Genomic DNA, 22,102 nt, shown 5'->3' with positions numbered 1-22,102 from the left:
CCCGCGATAATTGCGTCGTAATCTATAACCCGTCCGCCCCGCGGTTCAACCCGCGGGGACCTGCGGGCTACGGGTCGGCCCGTGCATCACTAGTGTGTACAGACAAAGACCAGCGTTACCTGTGCAGGTGTGTGCGTTGCAGTCTCTCTGCTGTTCGGCCGCGCCCAGGCAGCCCCGCCCCCCGCTCTGAGGGGCGGGGTTGTCACACTGGCGCTTCCTGGAGCGGACTCCGCCTCCGCACGGACGCAAGCACTCGGCCCAGCCTCCCCACTGGCTCCAGCCGCCGTCGACGTGGCAGCCGGGGACCGACTGACACCGCAAGACCCCGGCCTCGCATGAGCTGGAGGAATAAGTGAAGAAGAAGAAGAAGAAAGAAGAAAAGAAGGGCACACGTAACATGAGATTAAAGACAAATGAAGATGACACTATCTGAAAAACTACGCCCTACAGTATGTTAGTATTTATTAATGTCAGCGGTGGAAAGTAACTAAGTACATTTACTCAAGTACTGTACTTAAGTACAATTTTGAGGTATTTGTACTTTACTTGAGTATTTCCAATTTCCAATACTTTTACTTCTACTCCACTACATCTCAGAGGCAAATATTGTACTTTTACTCCACTACAATTATTTTAAGACTTTAGTTACTAGTTACTTTTCAGATGTAAATTATGATATTATAAAACATACATTGACCACTTTAGCCCTATTTTATACCTAGGCTATTTGAAAATAGCAGATCTACAAGCTCACAACGCGTCGCATCGCGACGCGTTGTGAGCTTGTAGATCGGCTATTTTCAAATATTTAGTACTTTTACTTTTGGTACTTTAAGTACATTTTTATGCCAATACTTTTGTACTTTTACTCAAGTCAATTTTTAATTCTGGACTTTTACTTGTAACAGAGTATTTTTATATTGCAGTATTGGTACTTTTACTTAAGTAAAGAATTTGAGTACTTTTTCCACCACTGATTAATGTTATTATGTATTAATATCACCCACCTACCCATAATATTAGTAACCTGACTCCAGCCAGATGGAAGAAGCTTTCTTCACACTTGTTTCACAACCTACTTCCATCTGGTACCGAGATACAGGATGGAAGTAGGTGGTGAAATTATAATAAGCAGATCTGGCAATCTGGCAACCCCGCCAGATCTGCTTATTATAATTTCCCCGCAAGATTTTGTTTGAAAATAGCAGATCTACAAGCTCACAACGACGCGTTGTGAGCTTGTAGATCTGCTATTTTCAAATAGCTGATGTATACGTTAAAGTGCTCATGTGGCCCAGAGTCGCTTCTTTTGGGCTGGTTTTCCTAGACCTGGTTGCTTGTTTCTCTCACAGAATCTGGCAACACTGATCTCGGTAGCCCAACCCGCTGAAGAGGGCGGCCCCTTTTTACAAGCTACTTGGCAGGTGATTGGATGGGACCGTCTGTCTATCAACCGTCTGGGCGTGCTAACTACAACCAATCACAGTGACGTGTCTACATGACATATAGTAGCTCAGCTCAGTTCCTGCCGGCGCAGTTCTTTTGTATACTATTCAACCATGATGAATAGTGAAAGAACGGTCTCGCCAAGATCCCGCCTGTAGCTGCCGCTGATTGGTTCAACTGGGCACGGGTCAGTTTAACCCATTAAGACCTGAGGCGATTCTTAAATTTTTTTTCTAAATCCTAACAGTTTTTCAAAAAAATCCAAAAAAATATTTTTCTAGATTTTTCAAAAATAGCTGATCTACAAGCTCATAGCGCGGCACTCGGTGCCGCGCTATGAGCTTGTATATCTGCTATTTTTGAATAGCCAAAGAAATCTAAAGTGACACAGTGACACTCTGGCAGTGTACGAACGGAACCAAAACGGTCCTTAATGTTTTACCAGATTTGCGGTGCTGTTGTGATTTCAGTGTACCGTGTGTGTGGTTTTCGTTTACCGTACCAGTTTTTACAGTCGGTGACGATGCTTTCTCCGGGGTCTGCGTACTGCCAGTCGGACCCTCCGGGCCACATCCAGGACGCATTGCTGAAGCTGAGACCATCTTCAGACGAGTGAGAGAGAAGGAAAAAGAGAGAATACATTTAGGTGTCGTGCTAAAATATTGTCGTGTCAATTTACTGGTACTGTTTTAACACACAGATAAGGGTAATATAATAAGGGGGTTCCCCAGGAGTCCTTGAGGGGGTTCCATGGGGGGTCCCCAGTAAAATTATTGATACACATTTGTACACTGTCAAGAGTTATGGGGGTCCGTAGACAAACGCATAACAAACTGGGGGTCCTTAAAATTGAATGGTTTGAGAACCACAGATGTAATTGGTAATTGGTCAAGCCAACATGTAACTATAGTATTTTGGACTTATTTTCAGGGTAAAGGAAGTGTTTGGTATCGTTTACCATTTGCGGTGCTGTTGTGGTATTTGCAGCGACACTCGTCCCTGGCCACACACACGCCGTCCTGCAGCACCGTGTCACCGGGGCAACCGCAGGTCCGCTCGCACCCCGGGGAGTCCAGGCACTCTGCGTCGCCATGGAGATCAGAGCAGGAGCGCGGACAGGGTTTCCCGCAAGGCCATTCTTCTTGTCCGCCACCACAGTCTGCAGAGCACATGAGGGAGAAGTTGACTTGTACAGCTAAATAAAATGAACAGCGAGATGACGACTGGCGGAGATTTTTGAAATAAATGGTTTTGCAAAAGAAGTACACGACATGTGGTTGTTAACATTTTCAGCCTAATTTCTGCCCGGAAGGACATCTTGTGAGTACCTTATGCCATTGGTTCTCAAAGTGGGGTCCGGGGACCCCCAGGGGTCCTTGAGGGAGTTCCAGGGGGTCCCCAGCTAAATGATGGATAGTTAACCAAATGGACCCTTATGGGTCTGTAACTCTGAGAATGTAAAAATGGAACCAAATGGACCCTAACGGGTCCATTTGGTTCCATTTGTACACTCTCAGAGTTAAATTAACATTAATTTGACTATATCTGGGGTCCCAGAGATAGAATGAAATAGGGGTCCGTAGCCTAACGCATGTCAAACTTTGGGTCCTTGAAATTAAAATGGTTGAGAATCACTGCTAGAGCCGTACAAATCTTCTCTTATGGGGGGTCATATCTGGTATATCTTTTCAAAGGGGGGTCCGCGGGCTAATAAGTGTCAATTTGGGGGTCCTTGACATGAAAAGTCAGTTTTGAGAACCACTGCCTTATGCTAACCCGTCCAAGTACAGACGGCCAGGCCAGTCTATCTATATGCCCATTTTACTAGTTATAGAATGCGCCTAATATTTATGCCTCTATTTATATCTAATAATGGTTCATACATTACGCAAAGCTGGCCAGCCCAGGTGCTGATGACCAGGTCCAACTTTAATCAATTTTTTCATCTCTTTTATACAGTATGTATATTTTAATATTAACTTTTTTTTATCATCATTATTTTTCATTAGTGTTACCTTACTACTTTCCCCCCTCTGGATCAATAAAAGTCTGTCTGTCTGTATGTCTGTCCGTCTGAGTCCCTTTCTCTGTCTTGTCCCGAATAAAACCGCCCAGTAATGATCTGACCTGAGCAGGTGGTGACGTTGTCATGGCAGCCGCGGCTCTGTCTGCTCTCCCCGTGACAGGGGAGACCTCCGAACCGAGCAGGAGGGCTGTTGCACTCCCTGACGCGCCTGGACGAGCCCTCGCACGCGTCACAGTCTGACCACGACGACCATGAACTCCATGAACCGTGAACTACAAGACATGAGAGGGATGAAGAGAGACAGACCGACAGTGTCATAAGATGAGATAATTAATGGAGAAACAGAGTAGACCTTGTGTAAAGAGGAGAGAAGGGGGGACACAGGAGATGAACCAAGCGGATAGTAAGAGGAAACAGCGGGATAAATAAATGAGGCAAATGTTATGACATTTATGCCACTTTATCACCCAACACAGAGCAGATTTTACCAAGCCAGCCAGAAACAGACCACATGGTCGAGAAAGAGAGAGAGAGAGAGAGAGAGAGAGAGAGAGAGAGAGAGAGAGAGAGAGAGATTGTAGTCAGGCATGGACTGTGTGTAGTTTTGTGTATGAGCTACTGTTAACCCATTAAGACCTGAGGTGATTCTTAATAATGTTTTATAAATCCTAAAGGTCCTTACACACCGGCGAATGTGCGAATATACGCAAAATTCGGACTCGTTCCGAATAATTAAAAGACGCTTTTTCGCTTCGCTTTTCCGCTTTTTCGCGCCATGTACGCTTGCATTGACTTTATAAGGTTTTTAAAAAAAGCGTATTATTCGCACGAAAAAATCGCCCCGGTGTGTAAGGACCTTAAGAGTTTTTTGAAAAAAATCTTGGAAATATTTTTTCAAGACTTTTCAAAAATAGCAGATCTACAAGCTCATAGCGCGGCACTCGGTGCCGCGCTATGAGCTTGTAGATCTGCTATTTTTGAATAGCCAAAGAAATCTAAAGTGACAGGTTTTAATGGGTTAAGAGTTATTGGTGTTAATGTGAAGCTTGTTATGGTGCAGACACATTTTTGGTGGAGGTTCTTCTTCGTCAGGACGGAGTGTGAACAATCTGACAGATCCGTCTTGATCACATGACTATAGAGATAATGTGTACCGATTTGCCTTCGGCCTGGCGGAGACAATAAAGTAACAGAGAGGAGAAGACAGACAGATACCAGAAAAGAAAAGAATCCAGTGCAATGATAATAGATATCCTGGCTGTCGCCATGGAGAAAAGCCCTGTATCTAAAACCAGCTGGGGTTGTGGATCATTGCTACACTCCCCCCCCAAAATGTAGCACTCAGTTACACAAACACTTACACTCAAAGGACCACAATGGAAATAAGCTCTCTAGCTTTTTTGTGTCTTATCCTTTTGACCAGTGGTGTAAAGTAACTACGTACATTTACTTAAGTACTGTACTTAAGCACACTTTTGAGGGTTTTTGAGCGGTGTAACCGCTCCTATAAGAGGGTTTAGGACCCATCCGTGGCGAAAGTTTTTCTTTCCGTTGTGAAAATGTGTCTTTCGGTGTGACGCCATGCTGTGGAAAACACGCCCATAGGCTAAGCTCTGCAGGACGTGCTGTGATTGGCTAGCGAGACACATGATGAAATTAACTTCAAACTTCGCAGACGCGCTGTGATTGGCTAGTGAGACGCATGATGAAATTAATAATAGTGTAAAAAATGTAAGCACGTCACTTCGCAGGAACTGCTGTGATTGGCTACCGAGATGCATGATGAAATTAATAACTCATAAATAGCACCGCTCACTTCACACTGGGTGTGATTTTTGGGCGGTGAAACCGCCCCTATAAGTGAGATTTGGAAAAATGTACATTTTCCTGCGCTGTGATCTGGGCCCAGGAAATTTGTAGAATTATCCTGCGCTGTGATTGGCCAATCACAGTCTATTCAGGACTGTGATTGGCCAGTGTCACATGACACATGTGCATAGCCCTATATAATAAACCATAACTTGAAAAAAACCAAATTTTGGTTTTTTTCAAGTTATGGTTTCGTCCATCATAAAGAGTGTTTCAATAAATGTATTTATCTTTTGTACATGATTGGTTGACTCCATTCAGTATTGTGATTAGCTAGCAAGACACCGCCCACTTCACACAGGGTGTGATTTTTTACTTTACTGGAGTATTTCCCATTTTCAATACTTTTACTTCTACTCCACTACATCTCAGAGGCAAATATCGTACTTTTACTCCACTACAATTATTTGACAGCTTTAGTTACTAATTACTTTGCAGATTTAGATTATTATCACAAAACCTACATTAACCACTTCAGCCCTATAGATATTTCTGCCATTTGAAAATAGCGAAATGGGACACTCTGCACAATGAGTACTTTTACTTTTGATACTTTAAGTATATTTTGATACCAATACTTTTGTACTTTTCCTCAAGTAATTTTGTTTTATTCCACCACTGCTTTTCACAGATATGTACAAATATATACTGTAAATACAAATAAAAGTCAATGGCTTGGGTTTTAAGCGGCGTGGGGGGGTTTTCTTACCAGGACAGAATGAGATGACAGGACAGGCCTGTCTCTGGATCTGAACCCCGACTCCGTTGTGGATCTCATGCTCTCCTGGACAGGCCGGGCCTCCAGCCCTGGGCTCGGGACATCCACAGCTCCTGTAGCGAGACACGGACTCCGCTCCACAGGTCCTGGAGCAGGGCGTCCAGTCCGACCACTCGCACCAGCCACCTGACACTGGAGGAGAGGGTACAAGGCACGCGAGGAGATGGTTGGAGATGAGTGACAGAATGACACACTTGGAAATGAAGGACAAACTCCACTTAAAACTCAACATGATGGAAAAACTCAAACATAGCTACACATGGATGGAGATTGAGAATTCTCTCTTTGATGTGACGGACACAGTGCACTCAAAATCCATCTGTAGTGTTATTCTATGTTGAAGTACTGTAAATGTAGCAATTTAGCTTTTGTCAAGCTACAGTACCCAGCTACAGTACTACATGGTGACAAAAACCAAGAACTAAGCACTGCTCAGGAGGTGATACTAACCCTGAGTTCTTGGAAACCAGAATGTTTAAAAAAATAAAATAAAATAGCATTAGATCTACAAGCTCACAACTTGATGCGCTGTGACGCTTTGTGAGCTTCGATCGTGTTTTGACTACTTAAAAAAAGATATACAATTATGCCGTACCTCCCCCTTCAGGGGTGGTTCTGATCATAATGGAACATAAACTCCCAAAGAGCTTCACAGGTTCTGGAAACCTTCAGGTTATTATGGAAGGTTCTGGGTTACGCTTCGTAGTTGAAGAGAGCCATATACTGTATGTCAGTGTGTGTGTGTGCGTGTGCGTGTGCGTGTGCGTGCGTGTGTGTGTGTGTGTGTGTGTGTGAACGTACCTGGACAGATCTCACTGGTGCAGTTGAGCCTCCCACCCTCACAGGTGCTGAAACACGGAACACAGTACAATATTATTGCAGTTATTTTCCCCCTCATAGCATATTCTACTTTTCCTTTTGATCCCACATTCTTTCAATGCTGTGTGTACATGCAAAAATGTCATGTATTGGTGGACTGTACAGTATGCGTGCGCTGTGTGCACGTATTCATGTGTTCTCGTGTGTGTGTGTGTGTGTGTGTGTGTGTGTGTGTGTGTGTGTGTGTGTGTGTGTGTGTGTGTGTGTTAATTAACAGTTAATCGAACTAATTGATACAAAAAAAATGTGAATTTTAATAAAATAATGAATTTTTTTAAAGTTCTTTTTTTTTACAGTAGCAAAAATAACCATAAAAAGCAGATGTACAACCTCACAACTTTACGACGCATTGTGAGCTTGTAGATCGGCAATCGAAAAAGTAATCCACAGAATACTCGTTAAGAAAATAAGCAGCCCTATGTGTGTGTGTGTGTGTGTGTGTGTGTGTGTGTGACGTGCATATGGTGCGTGCGTGCGTGCATGTAATTCTTCTGACCAGTTGTTACATCCGTCGGGGGCCGTGGTGGTCTCTCCTGGCTCCAGCCTGAGTCCAGTGGAGAGGTCCAGACAGGGACAGAGGTCTCTCTCCACACACACCGTCCCGTTGGCAGACAGAACCTTACCCTCCGTGCAGTAGCAGCCTGCCTCACAACGCCACTCACAGTGCTGCATGGGACACAATCACACCACCATCTTAATCATTTAAACCCTCTAATCACAGTAAAGCAGACCTGAGTTGCAACGGTCCTTGGACCGCTTTTTTCCATCTACACCAAGTCTCTTTGCCAAAAATAGCCGATCTACAAGCATTGTGAGCTTGTAGATCGGCTATTGCACCCCACACTCATCATCATCATCCATTTATCATCACCACATTAGTTCAATGTACTGAATAGATGTGATGAAGTGAGATGAGCTGATGTTCTAGAACAGTATTGTTCAAAAGTAGGGTTACGACCCTAAGTTGTGGATGTTTTTATATGACTCACAATAACATATATATATATTTTTTTTTAAAGTAAAATTTCAGACATTTTCAGATCTAGTGAAAATAGCCGATCCACCAGTTCACCACGCGTCGTGATGCGACGTGTTGGCTATTTTGACTATTTTTGAAATAGAGCTTACATGTATTTTTTGGGGGGTCACACATAAGCATCCAAAGTAGCAGATCTACAAGCTCTTAGATCTGCTACTTTTGCTATTTTTGAATTTGAATCCAGCTTTGTACGTATGAGGTGTCCAGCCGACAGAGAAACTATGTTGTAATGGTACTACTCACTGCCAGGTCATCACAGGACCGGGGACAAGAGGGCCCACAGCTGCTGAACACGGTCCCTGGGACCTGGGAACACGGGGCCACTGAAACACACACAGAGAACAGTTTACATTAGAAATAACTACATAGATATGTGAACATAATTGTACATAAAGTCAATATGTTACGTATGGCTTAAACGTAACGTACATTATGCACGTTTTTGTTCCTGTGGTCAATTAGTACTATATTGACATATTTTAGGTGAGATCAGGCCGATTAGAGAACCTATCTTTCAACCAGAGGATTAGGGTGTACAGTAGGACCCATGTCTACAAGCACTGAACTTCCAAATAAAAATAAAATAAATTTAATTTGACTTCAGTATCCCTTTCCTTGATTTCTGAATCCAAGTACCCCTTACCCATCGACAACATTTTGCTCAGAAAACTGCAAGAGCAAAACCATAGCTAGCATATGGTGCTCTGAAAACAATAAACTGCCTTTTGAAGAACATAACGTCGCAAATAAGAAATTGAGTGAAAGAGTTGCAATTAGTGCCTCCTGAGCAGATTAATTTTAAACTCGGGCCATATGGCCAATATGTTCAAAAATAACACAGCCTAACAGCAAATAAGTATTCAATTACAGTTGTGTTAGTAAGGTTTTTAATTTAATTTGTTTTTTAAAACTTTACAGAGCAGCAAGTTCTCACAACTTTTATCAAAGTTTTACCAGACTTTCTATTCCTGGAAAGTTAGCATGATATAATAGAAGCCATTGTTCTTGCATTAATACAAAATAAAATCCGGTCTTTGCATACCTGGGCAGTGGTCGGTATTACAGGCTACGACCTCAGTCCCCAGCCCCTCACAGTAATTCCCGTCCCCCTCTGGAATGGGACTGTCGCACTCTCTCCTACGGCTTCGGACCCCTCCGCCACACGACTTGGTGCAGTCTGTCCAGGTGGTCCACTGTCCCCAGTCCCCGTCACCTGGAGGCAGACAAGACAATATGACACTCACCACCATTTTGATATGAAAATGAAAAGTTATGCTGTCCTTGAGGCTCAGTCACTTAGGATGTGGACCACGTAGGCACAGACCTGATTGTGACATCATGGGTTTAAATCCCGCTCATGATCTACATCAATCTCTCCGCTGCACTGATGCAGAAATACCATATTGTCGCTGTCGGGCGGAAAAGTTGAAATTTGGAGATACAAGGTTTCTGCCCGACAGCGAGAATATCCATTCACGGTCATCATTCATATTGGAATAGAGTGTGTGTCACTCACGGTCACAGGGGACAGACACGCAGATTTGATCCTGACGGTGAGAACCCGGGCAAGGCAGGCCCGGAGCTGAGCTGGAACAGAACCGGTACCGAGACTGGAGACCCGCTCCGCACGACACCGAACACTGACCCCATGGAGTCCACGTTGACCACTGTCCTTCCACTGGTGTGTGTGTGTGTGTGTGTGTGTGGGGGGGGGATCAGATGGGGCAGGGCAGAAGAACAGAGATAGAGTAGAGTATTAATAATATATCTTTATCTCTCTATTCCTGTAATACCACTGTCAGTTAGTGAAATACACCTGGTCTATATTTCCAAGGTATTCAAACACTGTGACAAGGACAGTAGTAGCATTGTGACAGCGACATTAGTATCATTGTGACAGTATTAACTGTTGATGCGTCCGTTTCTCTTACCGTTACAGCTGAGTTGAGTACAGTTGGTCAGCTTGCCACCTTCACAGGTGCTGTGAATAATAACGACAGGGGATGATCATTACGTTTACCGTCACACACGCACGCACACACAAGAGTTACTTTAGGGCTAGAATAATGATAAATAATAAAAAGTTATTGTCCAGCACAAGGTTACAAAGTGCTTTGCATAAAACTGAAAACAAAATAATCAAACAGGTAACAGATATCAAGGCTTGGCATATACTGCATAAAATATACAGTGCAATGTGAAATTAAACATCAAGGAAATAAAACACAATTGAAATTCATGAGATTTAAAAAATAGGAAAAATTAAAAATATTGAGTTAAATAATGAAGCTACACTATGTAACTTTTGTGAATAAAATGTTATTTGCTTACTGTAAATCACTCAGGATTAAGAGCGTCTGTCTAAATTGTAAATTGTAAATTGGTATGTATGTATGTAGGTGTTTAGGCAGGTGGGTAGGTGGTTATACTGTATATATAGGTATGTAAGCATATCTTCTCCTGCACAGTATGATTATATATTTTGTCTTCAGTTTTTAACTCTTTATGTGCTAAATAAAACACCAATCCAGATTAGCCTACACTGAAGCCTGCAAAAAAAAATAGAAGCAGCAGTGGGTTAGTACAGCAGTACAGTACAGTACAGTACAGTACAGTACAGTACAGTACAGTACAGTACAGTACAGTACAGTGCTGTTCAATAACAGTACAGTACAGTACAGTACAGTACAGTACAGTACAGTACAGTACAGTACAGTACAGTACAGTACAGTATTAATTACCAGTTGTTGCAGTCTATGGTGACGGTGGATCCAGGCTGGTGTTGCTCCCCTTCCACGTGACAGAGACACTCCGATTCCAACACACACACACCATGCTGGAGCACATGGAGACATGAAAGGTTAGGTGTGTGAGTGTGAGCGTGAGCGTGAGTATGTGCATGAGGGTGCGCGTGCGTGTGTGTATGTGTGTGTGTGCGCGTGCGTGTGCGTGTGTGTGCCTGCATGCGTGATTGTAGATGCTGAGCTCAGCAGGTGCACAGTGACCCCTTGTGGCCGCATCATTGTATTTACACAGCATAACATTATAAATACACTCTCAGTTATGGGGGGACCGTGGCCTAATGCGTGCCACACTGGGGGGTCCTTGAAATAAAAAAAAGTGTTGAGAAGCACTGTCTGTCCACCAACCTGCTGGACGGTCCCACGTGGACACTGGCACCCCGGGGTGCAGTTCCTGCTGAGGTTCATGGAGATGTCGGAGCAGGACGCCGGTCCTCTCACACACTGTGTCCACTGCTGCCCTGGAGGACACCTCCTGCCATCACCTATAGGAGCAGTGGCGGAAAAAGTAAATTTTTTAAGACCTGAGGCGATTCTTTAAAAAAAAGTCTAAATCCTAACAGTTTTAGGAAAAAAATCTAAAACATTTTTTTTTTTTCAAGATTTTTCAAAAATAGCAGATCTACAAGCTCATAGCGCGGCACTCGGTGACGCACTATGAGCTTGTATATCTGCTATTTTTGAATAGCTAAAGAAATCTAAAGTGACACAGATGCGTTCCAGGTCTTAATGGGTTAAGTAAAAGTATCAATACTGCAATGTAGAGATACTCTGTTACAAGCAAAAGTCTGGTAATCAAAATGTTACTTGAGTAAAAGTACAAAAGTATTGGTATCAAAATTGTTGAAAATAGCCGATCTATAAGCTCACAATGCGTCGCATTCAAATAATCGTAGTGGAGTAAAAGTACAATATTTGAGATGTAGCGGAGTAGAAGTACTGAAAATTGGAAATACTCCAATAAAGTAAAGATACCTCAAAATTGTACTTGAGTAAATAAATGTACTTAGTTACTTTACACCACTGCCTAGGAGCACACAGTGAGCACACAGACAGCAGTGAACAACCACAACCTGCTGACAACAAGCAGTAATGTAATGGATAAACCATCTTGTTCTATACATGAACGCTAGCGTTCCTATTCTGGGGTGAAGATTCAGCTAAAAATAGCAGTAGATGTACAAGTAGGTGTGTAGGAAAAAAGAAGGGGGCCAAAAAAGACCCCTTGGGAGTCTGTTCAATAAAGTATATAGGGTTCCTGTGGTTAAACCAGTTAAAACCAGTTCTATGCTGGAGTACATACAGTAGATAACATAAATGAATGTAAAATCAGTGGTACGGTAGACATCTTTAGTAACTCCTACCACATGGCTTTAGGTTACAGGCGCTGAATTGCTGAGCGGTGCCGTGGATTCGGAGCGGCCCGCGGGTTCGATTCCTATAACCTCCTCCACACGTCACTGAGCACGTTGACCACGGACCCCATGGCTCCTTCACACCTATAAGACACATCACAGCTCGATTAACTGACTTGCAGTACAGTACGAACAGGTTACTTGTATCTAATCTATAAAAGTGTGTGCTACGGTGGTCTAAAAAGACTTCTGATGGGACTGGAAAGATCGTGAAGATCGTGGTTTTCACGTTCAAGTGCAGTGACCCAAGAGTTCCGGCAATTATTTGCAATGCATTTGACCAACATCCATTTGTTAATGGTACAATACACAACATTCAGCCACTAGATGACACACTACACTCCACATCACAGCACCACTGTGGCACAATGGGCCCGATTCACTAAGCTGGTCGTAAATATCAGTGTAGATAACGTGTAAATAGTGACTAAAGGAGGGTGTATTTTCTCTAAGCAAAAAATGACGTGCATACCACAAAGGGGTACGTAAATCCCTGATATGTGTGGATCACAGTTGTTCCTCCTGAGGCGCGTTCATATGGAAGATCCTTTGCATTGCTCGACGCCCCCATTTAGGACCATAAAGATGTTTACACTCAACATATGGGTGTAAACGGCTTAGTGAACCGGGCCCACTGTTCCTTATTTCCCTGAGTCACATCTATAAGGCAGCACTCACACACGCTTGCCTCCAAGTGTCTCTAAAGGCCTTCCCGAATGAAAAACGGCAGAAACATGGCATGAGTGTCAGCTTACAGATTTAAACAAAACTATCATTTTGAACCTGTCAAAATTATTTCAATGATTATTATTTCGCAATCATAATATATTTGTTGGGGAAAGTGATCATTTTATTCAGTAGTTTTTTAAAAGCTCTGTGGATGTATAATTTTCTTTTTACTATTCATCAGCATACTTTAAAAAAAAAACGATATTCCCTTTAAAGTTCACTGAATGCAGTAATGTGTGTTTGATGTGATTAGAAGCTTTCACGTCCTCTCACCATAGCAGGGCTCCAGGCTGCAGGTGTCAATGCCCACTCGCTCTCCCTTGCAGGGTCGACCCCCGAACGCGGCAGGGGGATTGGTTCCGGAACGATACCTCCTCCTCACGCCGACGTCGCACGATCGACTGCACGCGCTCCAATGGGTCCAACCGCTCCAACCGCAATCCACTGGGAAATATGCATGCAAATTCACAAGGAAACACACACACACACACACACACACACACACACACACACACACAGAGAGAGAGAGAGAGGCGCAGCAATTCCATTATTACATTACAGCGTTCCAAGCTGGTCAAATGGTTGTTTAATGGTCAATGGGGGATGCATTAAAGGAAAAGCTACTAACCCGCACAAGGAGCACTTCCACACTCCATTTCTCCATGAACGCAGGTGCTGTTAGAGACGAGGAACAATAAGAAGCTCTATATTAGAATGTCGGTTAAGTTTTTTTTATTTGTTGTTTTTCTCATTTGGCTCACTTGGTTCATAAAGCTACAGGAATGTGTTGTAATTGTGCTTCGGTGGATGCATTAAGCCTATTCCTGTGATAATAGTTTAGCATTAGGATAAAGGCTTTTCGACTTTACTACCACTGTTGCTGCCAAGTGTAAAAGCTGACAGCTCAAGTTCAAGTTTCCACTTGTAGCTATTCCCGTTGTGGTTCTCAAAGTGGGGTGCAGGGACCCTCAGGGGGACTTGAGGGGGGTTCCAAATTGATCCTTACAGGTCTGTCACTCTGAGAGTGTACAAATGGAACCGAATTAATGTGGTTACATTTGCACACTCTCAGAGTTTTCATGGGGGTCCATGAAATTAAAAAGTTTGAGAACCAATGACCTATTGCAGTGGTTCTCAACCAGTGGTCCGGGGACCACCAGTGGTCCTTGAGGGGGTTCCAGGGTGGTCCCCAGCTAAATGATGGAGAGTTGGTAACCAAATGGACCCTTATAGGATCTTTAACTCTTGAGAGCGTAAAATGAAACCAAATGGACCCGTAAGGGTCCATTTGGTTTCATTTCACGCTCTCAAGAGTTAAATTATTGTTAAACATCTGCATTACTTAATTAAAGAATTGTTATTTTGATCAACGTTTGCCTGTCATCTCTCCTAATGATACCAACATCAATACAGCATGGAATTGTGGGCAAAATCGTATCCAACGATAACAAAATATTCTAAGTTTCGGGTTCTGAGAGGATAAATCTCATCAAAATAGTGGTCAGTGGCTCAAATGCCGAATAAATAATGGACCCTGATATGAAAAGGGTTGAAAACCACTAGAGCTATTGTATGTATCCTGTCTAGTGTTGGGGGCGACGCAAGTGTTCAGACGTATTATAGGCAGTATACCAGTTGTTGCACGCGTCGACGGGCAGAGTGGCCCCGGCGGGGTACGTCTCTCCGCGATGGTAGCACGGGCACTGCGCCAAGGACACGCAGCTGCCGTTGAGCAGGTAGGAGCCCAGGTCGCAGTAGCAGCCGTCGTAACACTTGGTGGCGCACTCCACCTCCGTGGACGTCATGTCCAGGCACATCCGGGGGCACGCGCCCCCGTGGGCCTGGCACTCGTCTATTGTCATGTAAACCATGCCCTCTGGACACACGCCTGCAGACAGGAGACATAGAGAGGGGGAGTTGTGAATTGGGAGTGAATCAGTGGTGTAAAAAGTACACAAATGCTTTGGTTAAGTAAAAGTGTCAATACTGCAATGTAGAAATACTCTGTTACAAGTAAAGGTCCGGAATTCAGAATTCACTTGAGTAAAAGTACAAAAGTATTGGTATCAAAATGTACTTGAAGTACCAAAAGTAAGAGTACTCATTTTGCAGAAATGTTTAAAGTTTTCAAAATGTATCAAAATCTTTTGAAAATAGCAGATCTACAAGCTCACAATGCGTCGCATCGCGACGCATTGTGAGCTTGTAGATCGGCTATTTTCAAATGGCCAAATGTATATAGGGCTGAAGTGGTTAATGTATGTTTTGTAATAATAATCTAAATCTACAAAGTAACTAGCAACTAAAGTTTTCAAATAATTGTAGTGGAGTAAAAAGTACAATATTTGTCTCTGAGATGTAGTGGAGTAGAAGTAAAAGTACAGAAATTTGGAAATACTCCAGTTAAGTCAAAATACTTCAAATTTGTACTTAAGTACAGTACTTGAGTAAATGCACTTAGTTACTTTACACCACTGGAGTGAATTAACTACTGTAAATGTAATAAAGTACAATCATGGCGTCTGGCCACTGACACGCACAATATGCTCATCTCACACCCTCAGGCAGGTCCTCACCATGACATGAATCCATGCACTGCCTTCTTAAGGGAGGAGTTTACATTATAAGATAGAGGACAGACAGACAGACAGACAGACAGACAGACAGACAGACAGACAGACAGTTTTGCATGCTATTCATTCCAGTGTCTCTGGTTGTTTGTTGCAGTATACCTGAGCAGGGCTGGGAGTTGCAGTCTCGTGTCTGCATGTGTGGCCCGGGGCAGCTGTGGCCCCCATGCTGCGGGGAGGGGGAACTGCAGAATCGCTCTCTGGTCTGGTCGCCGGAATCGCACTCGGCTGAACACTGGGACCAGGTCGCCCACGAAGACCACCCTCCATTCACTGGAAGAATAGAAACCACGTGAGATTATAGCACAATGTACATTCCCAGTTCTCCAACAAAGCCATCATATGCAATGGTCATACTGTTCGGGGACACAGGGGAGGGAAGTGTGGATTAGGAGGAGTGTGTGTAGTACCTGGACAGTGTACGGTATTACAAGGTTCTTGCTCCTCGCTCTCTCCGTCACAGGCGGGGTGCATGTGTGTGTGGTTGCCATTGGAGTACATGTGCTGAGCGTGCGTGCCGTCGTTGTTGCTGCAGACGCGGTAGCGTCGCCGGAGCCCCACGTCGTCCACGTCATGGAAGCACGTCTTACTGCACTCGGACCAGGTCGTCCACCTGCTCCACACGCCATCTGGACGCACTGACAGCACAACATACCACATAAACATCTGGACGCACTGACAGCACAACATACCATATAAACATCTGGACGCACTGACAGCACACCTAACGACATAAACATCTGGACGCACTGACAGCACACCATACTACGTAAACATCTGGACGCACTGACAGCACACCATACTACATAAACATCTGGACGCACTGACAGCACACCTAACGACATAAACATCTGGACGCACTGACAGCACACCATACTACATAAACATCTGGACGCACTGACAGCACACCTAACGACATAAACATCTGGACGCACTGACAGCACACCATACGACATAAACATCTGGACGCACTGACAGCACACCTAACGACATAAACATCTGGACGCACTGACAGCACACCTAACGACATAAACATCTGGACGCACTGACAGCACACCTAACGACATAAACATCTGGACGCACTGACAGCACACCATACTACATAAACATCTGGACGCACTGACAGCACACCATGCTACATAAACATCTGGACGCACTGGCAGCACACCATACTGCATTGACAGCACACCATACTACATAAACATCTGAACGCACTGACAGCACACCATACTACATAAACATCTGGACGCACTGACAGCACACCTAACGACATAAACATCTGGACGCACTGACAGCACACCTAACGACATAAACATCTGGATGAACATCTGGATTATAGCATAACTCGATCGTTTTGAATGTATTTTAGCAATTGTTATGAACCTCATTATGTTCTATATTGTTTCATATTTACAGCATTCTTATCCTAGGCCTCGGTTAAGGGGAAATTTGTGCTTTACTGGCGCTGTCGCCATGTGAGAACTCACAGGCTTTTGATCATATTGGGGTCCATTCCATAGTTAATAAACATGGCCATTAAACAATTCTATTCCAGTCTACCCCTATAGTCTATGAATGGTGAATTAATTGGCTTGTGTACCAGGAAGGCAGGGGCTGGAACACTGGCGAGCCTCCGAGGAGTCTCCTGGACAGGGCTGGACTCTCACTGACCCTGCTGGGTTGACTGGAGACCTGAGGAGAGACAGAGAAACAAACCTTGGGTTCACTTCAGAAAGGAATGACAAAACCATAGTGCTGGCATTAGAATAAGAGAGAGCCATCATAGCTCAACCAGTCAATGCAGCTCAGTAATTACATGCAATGACCTTTAACAACTTAAACCACGTGTGTTGTTGAATTGAGTGTCTCAGGCTCTCTTCTGTTTTCGCTCTACATCAAATATCTTCGCTGAAAATGTTCTGCGAGAGTCTTCCACAGAAGACGGATTCCCCCCAAAATTGTGTTAATCAGGGCTCACCTGTAGCGCTGTTGTAGGCCCGGCCCGCAGGTGACGTCACACGGTGACCACGACGACCAGGCTGACCAATCACACCTCGTCGTACAACTGGAGCTGTCGCAGGTGACTCGTCCGTCTCCGCACGTGCTGATTGGACCATTATTAATTGGCATTAATATTTTAGTTGCACAACACTAAACATGAGTTCTGCGGTGAGGTCGGTGGTAATAAAGTATTCGACCCAATTTCAACGCTGGTGGAAGGAAATAGACTCTTTTTAATAGAGGAATAAAAGGTCTCACCATGTGGTGCAGGGGTCCTTGGTGACTTCCTGTCCGGGCTGCAGTGTCAGTCCCTCCCAGTGACAGACACACTGGCTGGCGTTCACACAGCGTCCCTCCTGGAGGTACAGACCCTCAGGACACCGGCATCCTGGTCACACAGACACAGCACAATTAACCACTGAATCAGCAGTTCACCAAAAAACGTCTAACAGGCCACTGCTGAAAGGCTCATTTTATCAGTGGTGGAAAAAGTACTCAAATGTTCAAGTAAAAGTATCAATACTGCAATGTAGAAATACTCCGTTACAAGTAAAAGTCCGGAATTCAAAATGTATTTGAATAAAAGTACAAAGGTATTGGCATCAAAATGTACTTAAAGTACCAAAAGTAGAAAGTACTCATTGTGCAGAATGTCCCATTTCAAGTTTTCAAATGGATACAAATCTTTTGAAAATAGCAGATCTACAAGCTCACATCGCGACGCATTGTGAGCTTGTAGATCGGCTATTTTCAAATGGCCAAAATATATATATAGGGCTGAAGTGGTTAATGTATGTTTTGTAATAATAATCAAAATCTACAAAGTAACTAGTAATTAAAGTTTTCAAATAAATGTAAGTGGAGTACAATATTTGCCTCTGAGATGCAGTGGAGTAGAAGTAAAAGTACTGAAAATTGGAAATACTCCAGTAAAGTAAACAATACCTCCAAATAGTACTTAAAAGTACAGTACTTGAGTAAATCTACTTAGTTACTTTACACCACCGCATTTTATACTTCCATCCAATGACTCTCTGAACAAGATGTTTCACCTGGAACACACGCTGCGCTGCAGTTGTTGCTGAAGCTGAGATGTGAGCAGGACGGAGGGCAGGCCTCCACTCTGCCGCTCAGACAGTCTGCCTCGGTCACCAGCAGCATGCCGTGGGCACAGCCTGGACAAGAACAACCATCACAGTCAGTCAAACACAACCTCAACGTAGTTATTACACCGTGCAATGGGTCTTTATGCATTAATGCACACACTGTAGCTCTTAGACTTTATTGGAGATTATGAGGTAAGGGGCCATTCTCAGTTCAGAATGAGGGGTCACTGGAGGATTTTAAAGTGCTCTGAAATACAAAGGTTTGACCATCCCGGTGACATGAATGGATTTTTCTTGACCCTCTCCAAGTGACTGCAAAAGGTTTATTGTACCTCCGTTTGATTCCAGTTTCTGATTTGTCGTTGTGTTCCTTTTTTCTACATTTTTTAAAGAGGTGGTGCCATGGTTTTGCACTTTTTCTGTTTTTCATGTGTCTATGAGGTTGATAGAACTTCATTAAGCCCCCTGGTGGTGTTTTTATGGTGTTTTATGTCTTCTCTGACTATTTTGAGTTTCTACCTGGAGGCTGAAACCTTGAGGGTCAAACGTGCCAATAGAGAAACAGCGCTTTAGTGACATAGTAAAAACATACCCTCCCCCTCATTATCATAACACAACAGGTGTAGGCATGAGGAGGAGGAGGGACTAGGACAGGTGGGTGTTGCTAAGGTGGTGGAGGAGGTGCTAAGGTGAGAACCAGGTATACTTAATGAACTGGAGGCGTGTCCACATAAAAACATAATTTTAACAATTTCTGTACACTTTTTTGAAAAAAATCTTCCTCCTAGTATAACCATAATACCTGATCTTCCATCTATCTTCCTTTTCTCTTTTCTTCTATCTATTAACAGTACCAGTAGTTGACTGAGATGTCAAGAGATTGAAATGCTAATCAAAAGTGATGCAGATTGCAGATTATACCTGTGTGTGTGTCCGTTCCCGAACCACAGGGCTGACTGTTACAGCTCTGGCTCTGCAGCGTCATCCCCTCGCAGTCCCGCCCGCCGTTCTTAGGGGGCGGGGCTGTGCACGCGCGGTTCCTCCTCCTGACTCCGCCCCCACACTGGGCGTCACACTCCGTCCACTTTGTCCACTCTGACCAGTGGCCGTCGACTACAGGAGAAAGACGGAATGGAAAGTTAAGCGGAGAATTGTTTTTGAATGGAATTTGAAAAGCTTGCATCACTAAATATAAGAGTGGCAGAGCAGCAATGATGCGGCAGTTTGCTCTTTGTACTGAAACTATTTAACTATGTTAAAAAATAATTTAAGAATGTATGTGAAAACAGTAACAGAGACTTGGTGCTTCAAAGTAATAAAGCCACTTTTTCTAAAATGTATTCAGCTTCCCAGTAGAGTCGTGTAGTCAGACGATCAGACATCCCCACCCACTGTACTGATACGTCTGGCCTAAATTCAATGAATGGGTTAAAAAACTGTACGGAAACAATTGCAAATGTTAACATTAATTCGACTTTAAGGCAGGGGTCTTCAACAGGGGGTCCGGGACTCCTAGGGGGTCCTCAGAGTTACTACAGGGGGTCCGCCAAATCTAAAGAGGAGAACTTTAGCCAAAAATAGCAGATCTACAAGCTCACAACGCCTCGCAGCGTTGTGAGCTTGTAGATTGGCTATTTTTGGCAAAGAGTTATAGGTGTAGAGGGGGAAAAAAAGCATCAAAAGTTGATCTGAAACACAATTTTATACAATATAGAGGGGGTCCCTGCTTCATCTCTCTCTCTCAGCTAGGGGGTCCTTGGCCTGAAAACGTTGAAGACCCCTGCTTTAAGGCATTCCTTCATATTGGGATGTATCTGGACTGTTTTCAGATCAGTGGGCGTATAGGGTTGTTAGCGCTGGCTTTCTCTGCCGTTCAAGCACAATATGCATTGAATTTAGATGTCCCTACACGTGTCAGTGGGTAGATCTCTGATCGCCTGGCTGCACAAGACTAGCTTCCCTGAGGCTGCGTGTTACAAAATCTCGTGTGCAGGTGTGAACATAATACAGGTGTGAACATAATACAGCATGTGTCGTTAGTAAAGAAGGGACGATTGCTGACGGGTTCCGGCTGGTGTGTCCGAACCTGAACACGCTTGAGGGAAACAGGCACGGCTGTCAAACTGAGACCCGCCACACGCTCCTCCTGGCAGAGCCTCCCTCAGCACGTCCCTCTGACGGAACAGGGAGCCCAGTCCACAGGACACACTGCAGTGGCTCCACACCGTCCATTGAGACATTATGCAGTCCACTGCAAAGAGAGAGGACAGGACAACGAGGACAATCAATTGGGGGTAATGAGAAGGGTAGTTTGCAGTGGTGGGAAAAGTACTCAAATGTTTACTTAAGTAATAGTATCAATACTGCAATGTAGAAGTACCCTGTCCCTGTTACAAGTAAAATTCAAAATGTACTTGAGTAAAAGTACAAAAGTATTGGTCCTTAAAGTACCAAAAGTAAAAATACTAAAATGTTTGAAAATAGCAGATCTACAAGCTCACAGCGCGTCGCGATGCGACGCGTTGTGCGCTTGTAGATCTGCTATTTTCAAATGGCCTAGGTATAAAATAAGGCTAAAGTGGTTAATGTATGTTTTATAATGTAATAATTTATATCTGCAAAGTAACTAGTAACTAAAATTTTCAAATAATTGTAGTGGAGTAAAAGTATGATATTTGCCTCCGAGATGTAGTGGAGTGAGAAGTAAAAGTATAGACAATTGGAAATACTCCAGTAAAGTAAAAGTACCTCCAAATTGTAAGTACAGTACTGAGTAAATGTTCTTAGTTACTTTACACCACTGGTAGTTTGTAATATAAATGGACGTGGAACATGTATTGAGAGGAGAGGAGAGGGAGAGGAGAGGAGAGGAGAGGAGAGGAGAGGAGAGGAGAGGAGAGGAGAGGAGAGGAGAGGACATCCTACCACAGTCTTTCTCGTCGGATCCGTCCACACAGTCCCTGTTCAGGTCACACCTGCGGTCCAGGTGAACACACTCCCCACTGCCACAGGAGAACTGTTTGGGAGAGCAAGGGCTGGGCACAAGGGGGCGCCGTGTGGTCGCCGCAGGCCTGGGAGTGGTGCCTGATGAACAACAGAGGGGGTTTAGACGGTATTACATCATCCTAAAGTCTAAAAAGTGCTTTAACCCATTAATACCTGGAACTGTGTCATTTTTAGATTTGAGCTAAAAAGCATTATTTTACACTTTAGGCTATTCAAAAATAGCAGATATACAAGCTCATAGCGCGGCACCGAGTGCCGCGCTACGAGCTTGTATATCTGCTATTTTTGAAAAATCATGAAAATGTGTGCAAATCTTTGAACATAATATATTTTTAAAGCGAACATTTTTAACTCAAATCTGTGCTTCTGGGGGTCCC

The 22,102-nt window shown here is 43.8% G+C and overlaps 1 protein-coding gene across 1 annotated transcript in view; it reads right to left on the bottom strand.

The window, feature by feature from the left end:
• The window catches only part of sspo (SCO-spondin), a gene marked incomplete at both ends in the record, with an annotated part of 126,697 nt that overhangs the window by 58,634 nt on the left and 45,961 nt on the right, over positions 1-22,102 (bottom strand). The window contains 26 exons of the mRNA XM_080417392.1: positions 120-340; positions 1,949-2,048; positions 2,405-2,605; positions 3,574-3,744; positions 6,051-6,251; positions 6,921-6,967; positions 7,495-7,664; positions 8,281-8,360; positions 9,080-9,250; positions 9,554-9,715; positions 9,969-10,018; positions 10,779-10,873; positions 11,187-11,323; positions 12,203-12,337; positions 13,256-13,426; positions 13,611-13,657; positions 14,615-14,870; positions 15,715-15,885; positions 16,023-16,250; positions 17,213-17,304; positions 17,591-17,716; positions 17,872-18,001; positions 18,666-18,788; positions 19,641-19,832; positions 20,806-20,970; positions 21,645-21,803. Coding sequence (XP_080273518.1) covers positions 120-340; positions 1,949-2,048; positions 2,405-2,605; positions 3,574-3,744; positions 6,051-6,251; positions 6,921-6,967; positions 7,495-7,664; positions 8,281-8,360; positions 9,080-9,250; positions 9,554-9,715; positions 9,969-10,018; positions 10,779-10,873; positions 11,187-11,323; positions 12,203-12,337; positions 13,256-13,426; positions 13,611-13,657; positions 14,615-14,870; positions 15,715-15,885; positions 16,023-16,250; positions 17,213-17,304; positions 17,591-17,716; positions 17,872-18,001; positions 18,666-18,788; positions 19,641-19,832; positions 20,806-20,970; positions 21,645-21,803 — 3,801 coding nt within the window. The remainder of the gene's footprint in view (positions 1-119; positions 341-1,948; positions 2,049-2,404; positions 2,606-3,573; positions 3,745-6,050; positions 6,252-6,920; positions 6,968-7,494; positions 7,665-8,280; positions 8,361-9,079; positions 9,251-9,553; positions 9,716-9,968; positions 10,019-10,778; positions 10,874-11,186; positions 11,324-12,202; positions 12,338-13,255; positions 13,427-13,610; positions 13,658-14,614; positions 14,871-15,714; positions 15,886-16,022; positions 16,251-17,212; positions 17,305-17,590; positions 17,717-17,871; positions 18,002-18,665; positions 18,789-19,640; positions 19,833-20,805; positions 20,971-21,644; positions 21,804-22,102) is intronic.

This window comes from Gymnoscopelus braueri (assembly GCF_963280865.1).
Source record: "Gymnoscopelus braueri genome assembly, chromosome: 21".
Classification (NCBI taxonomy): Eukaryota; Metazoa; Chordata; class Actinopteri; order Myctophiformes; family Myctophidae; genus Gymnoscopelus; species Gymnoscopelus braueri.
This window is presented reverse-complemented; position numbering and strand designations above follow the sequence as displayed.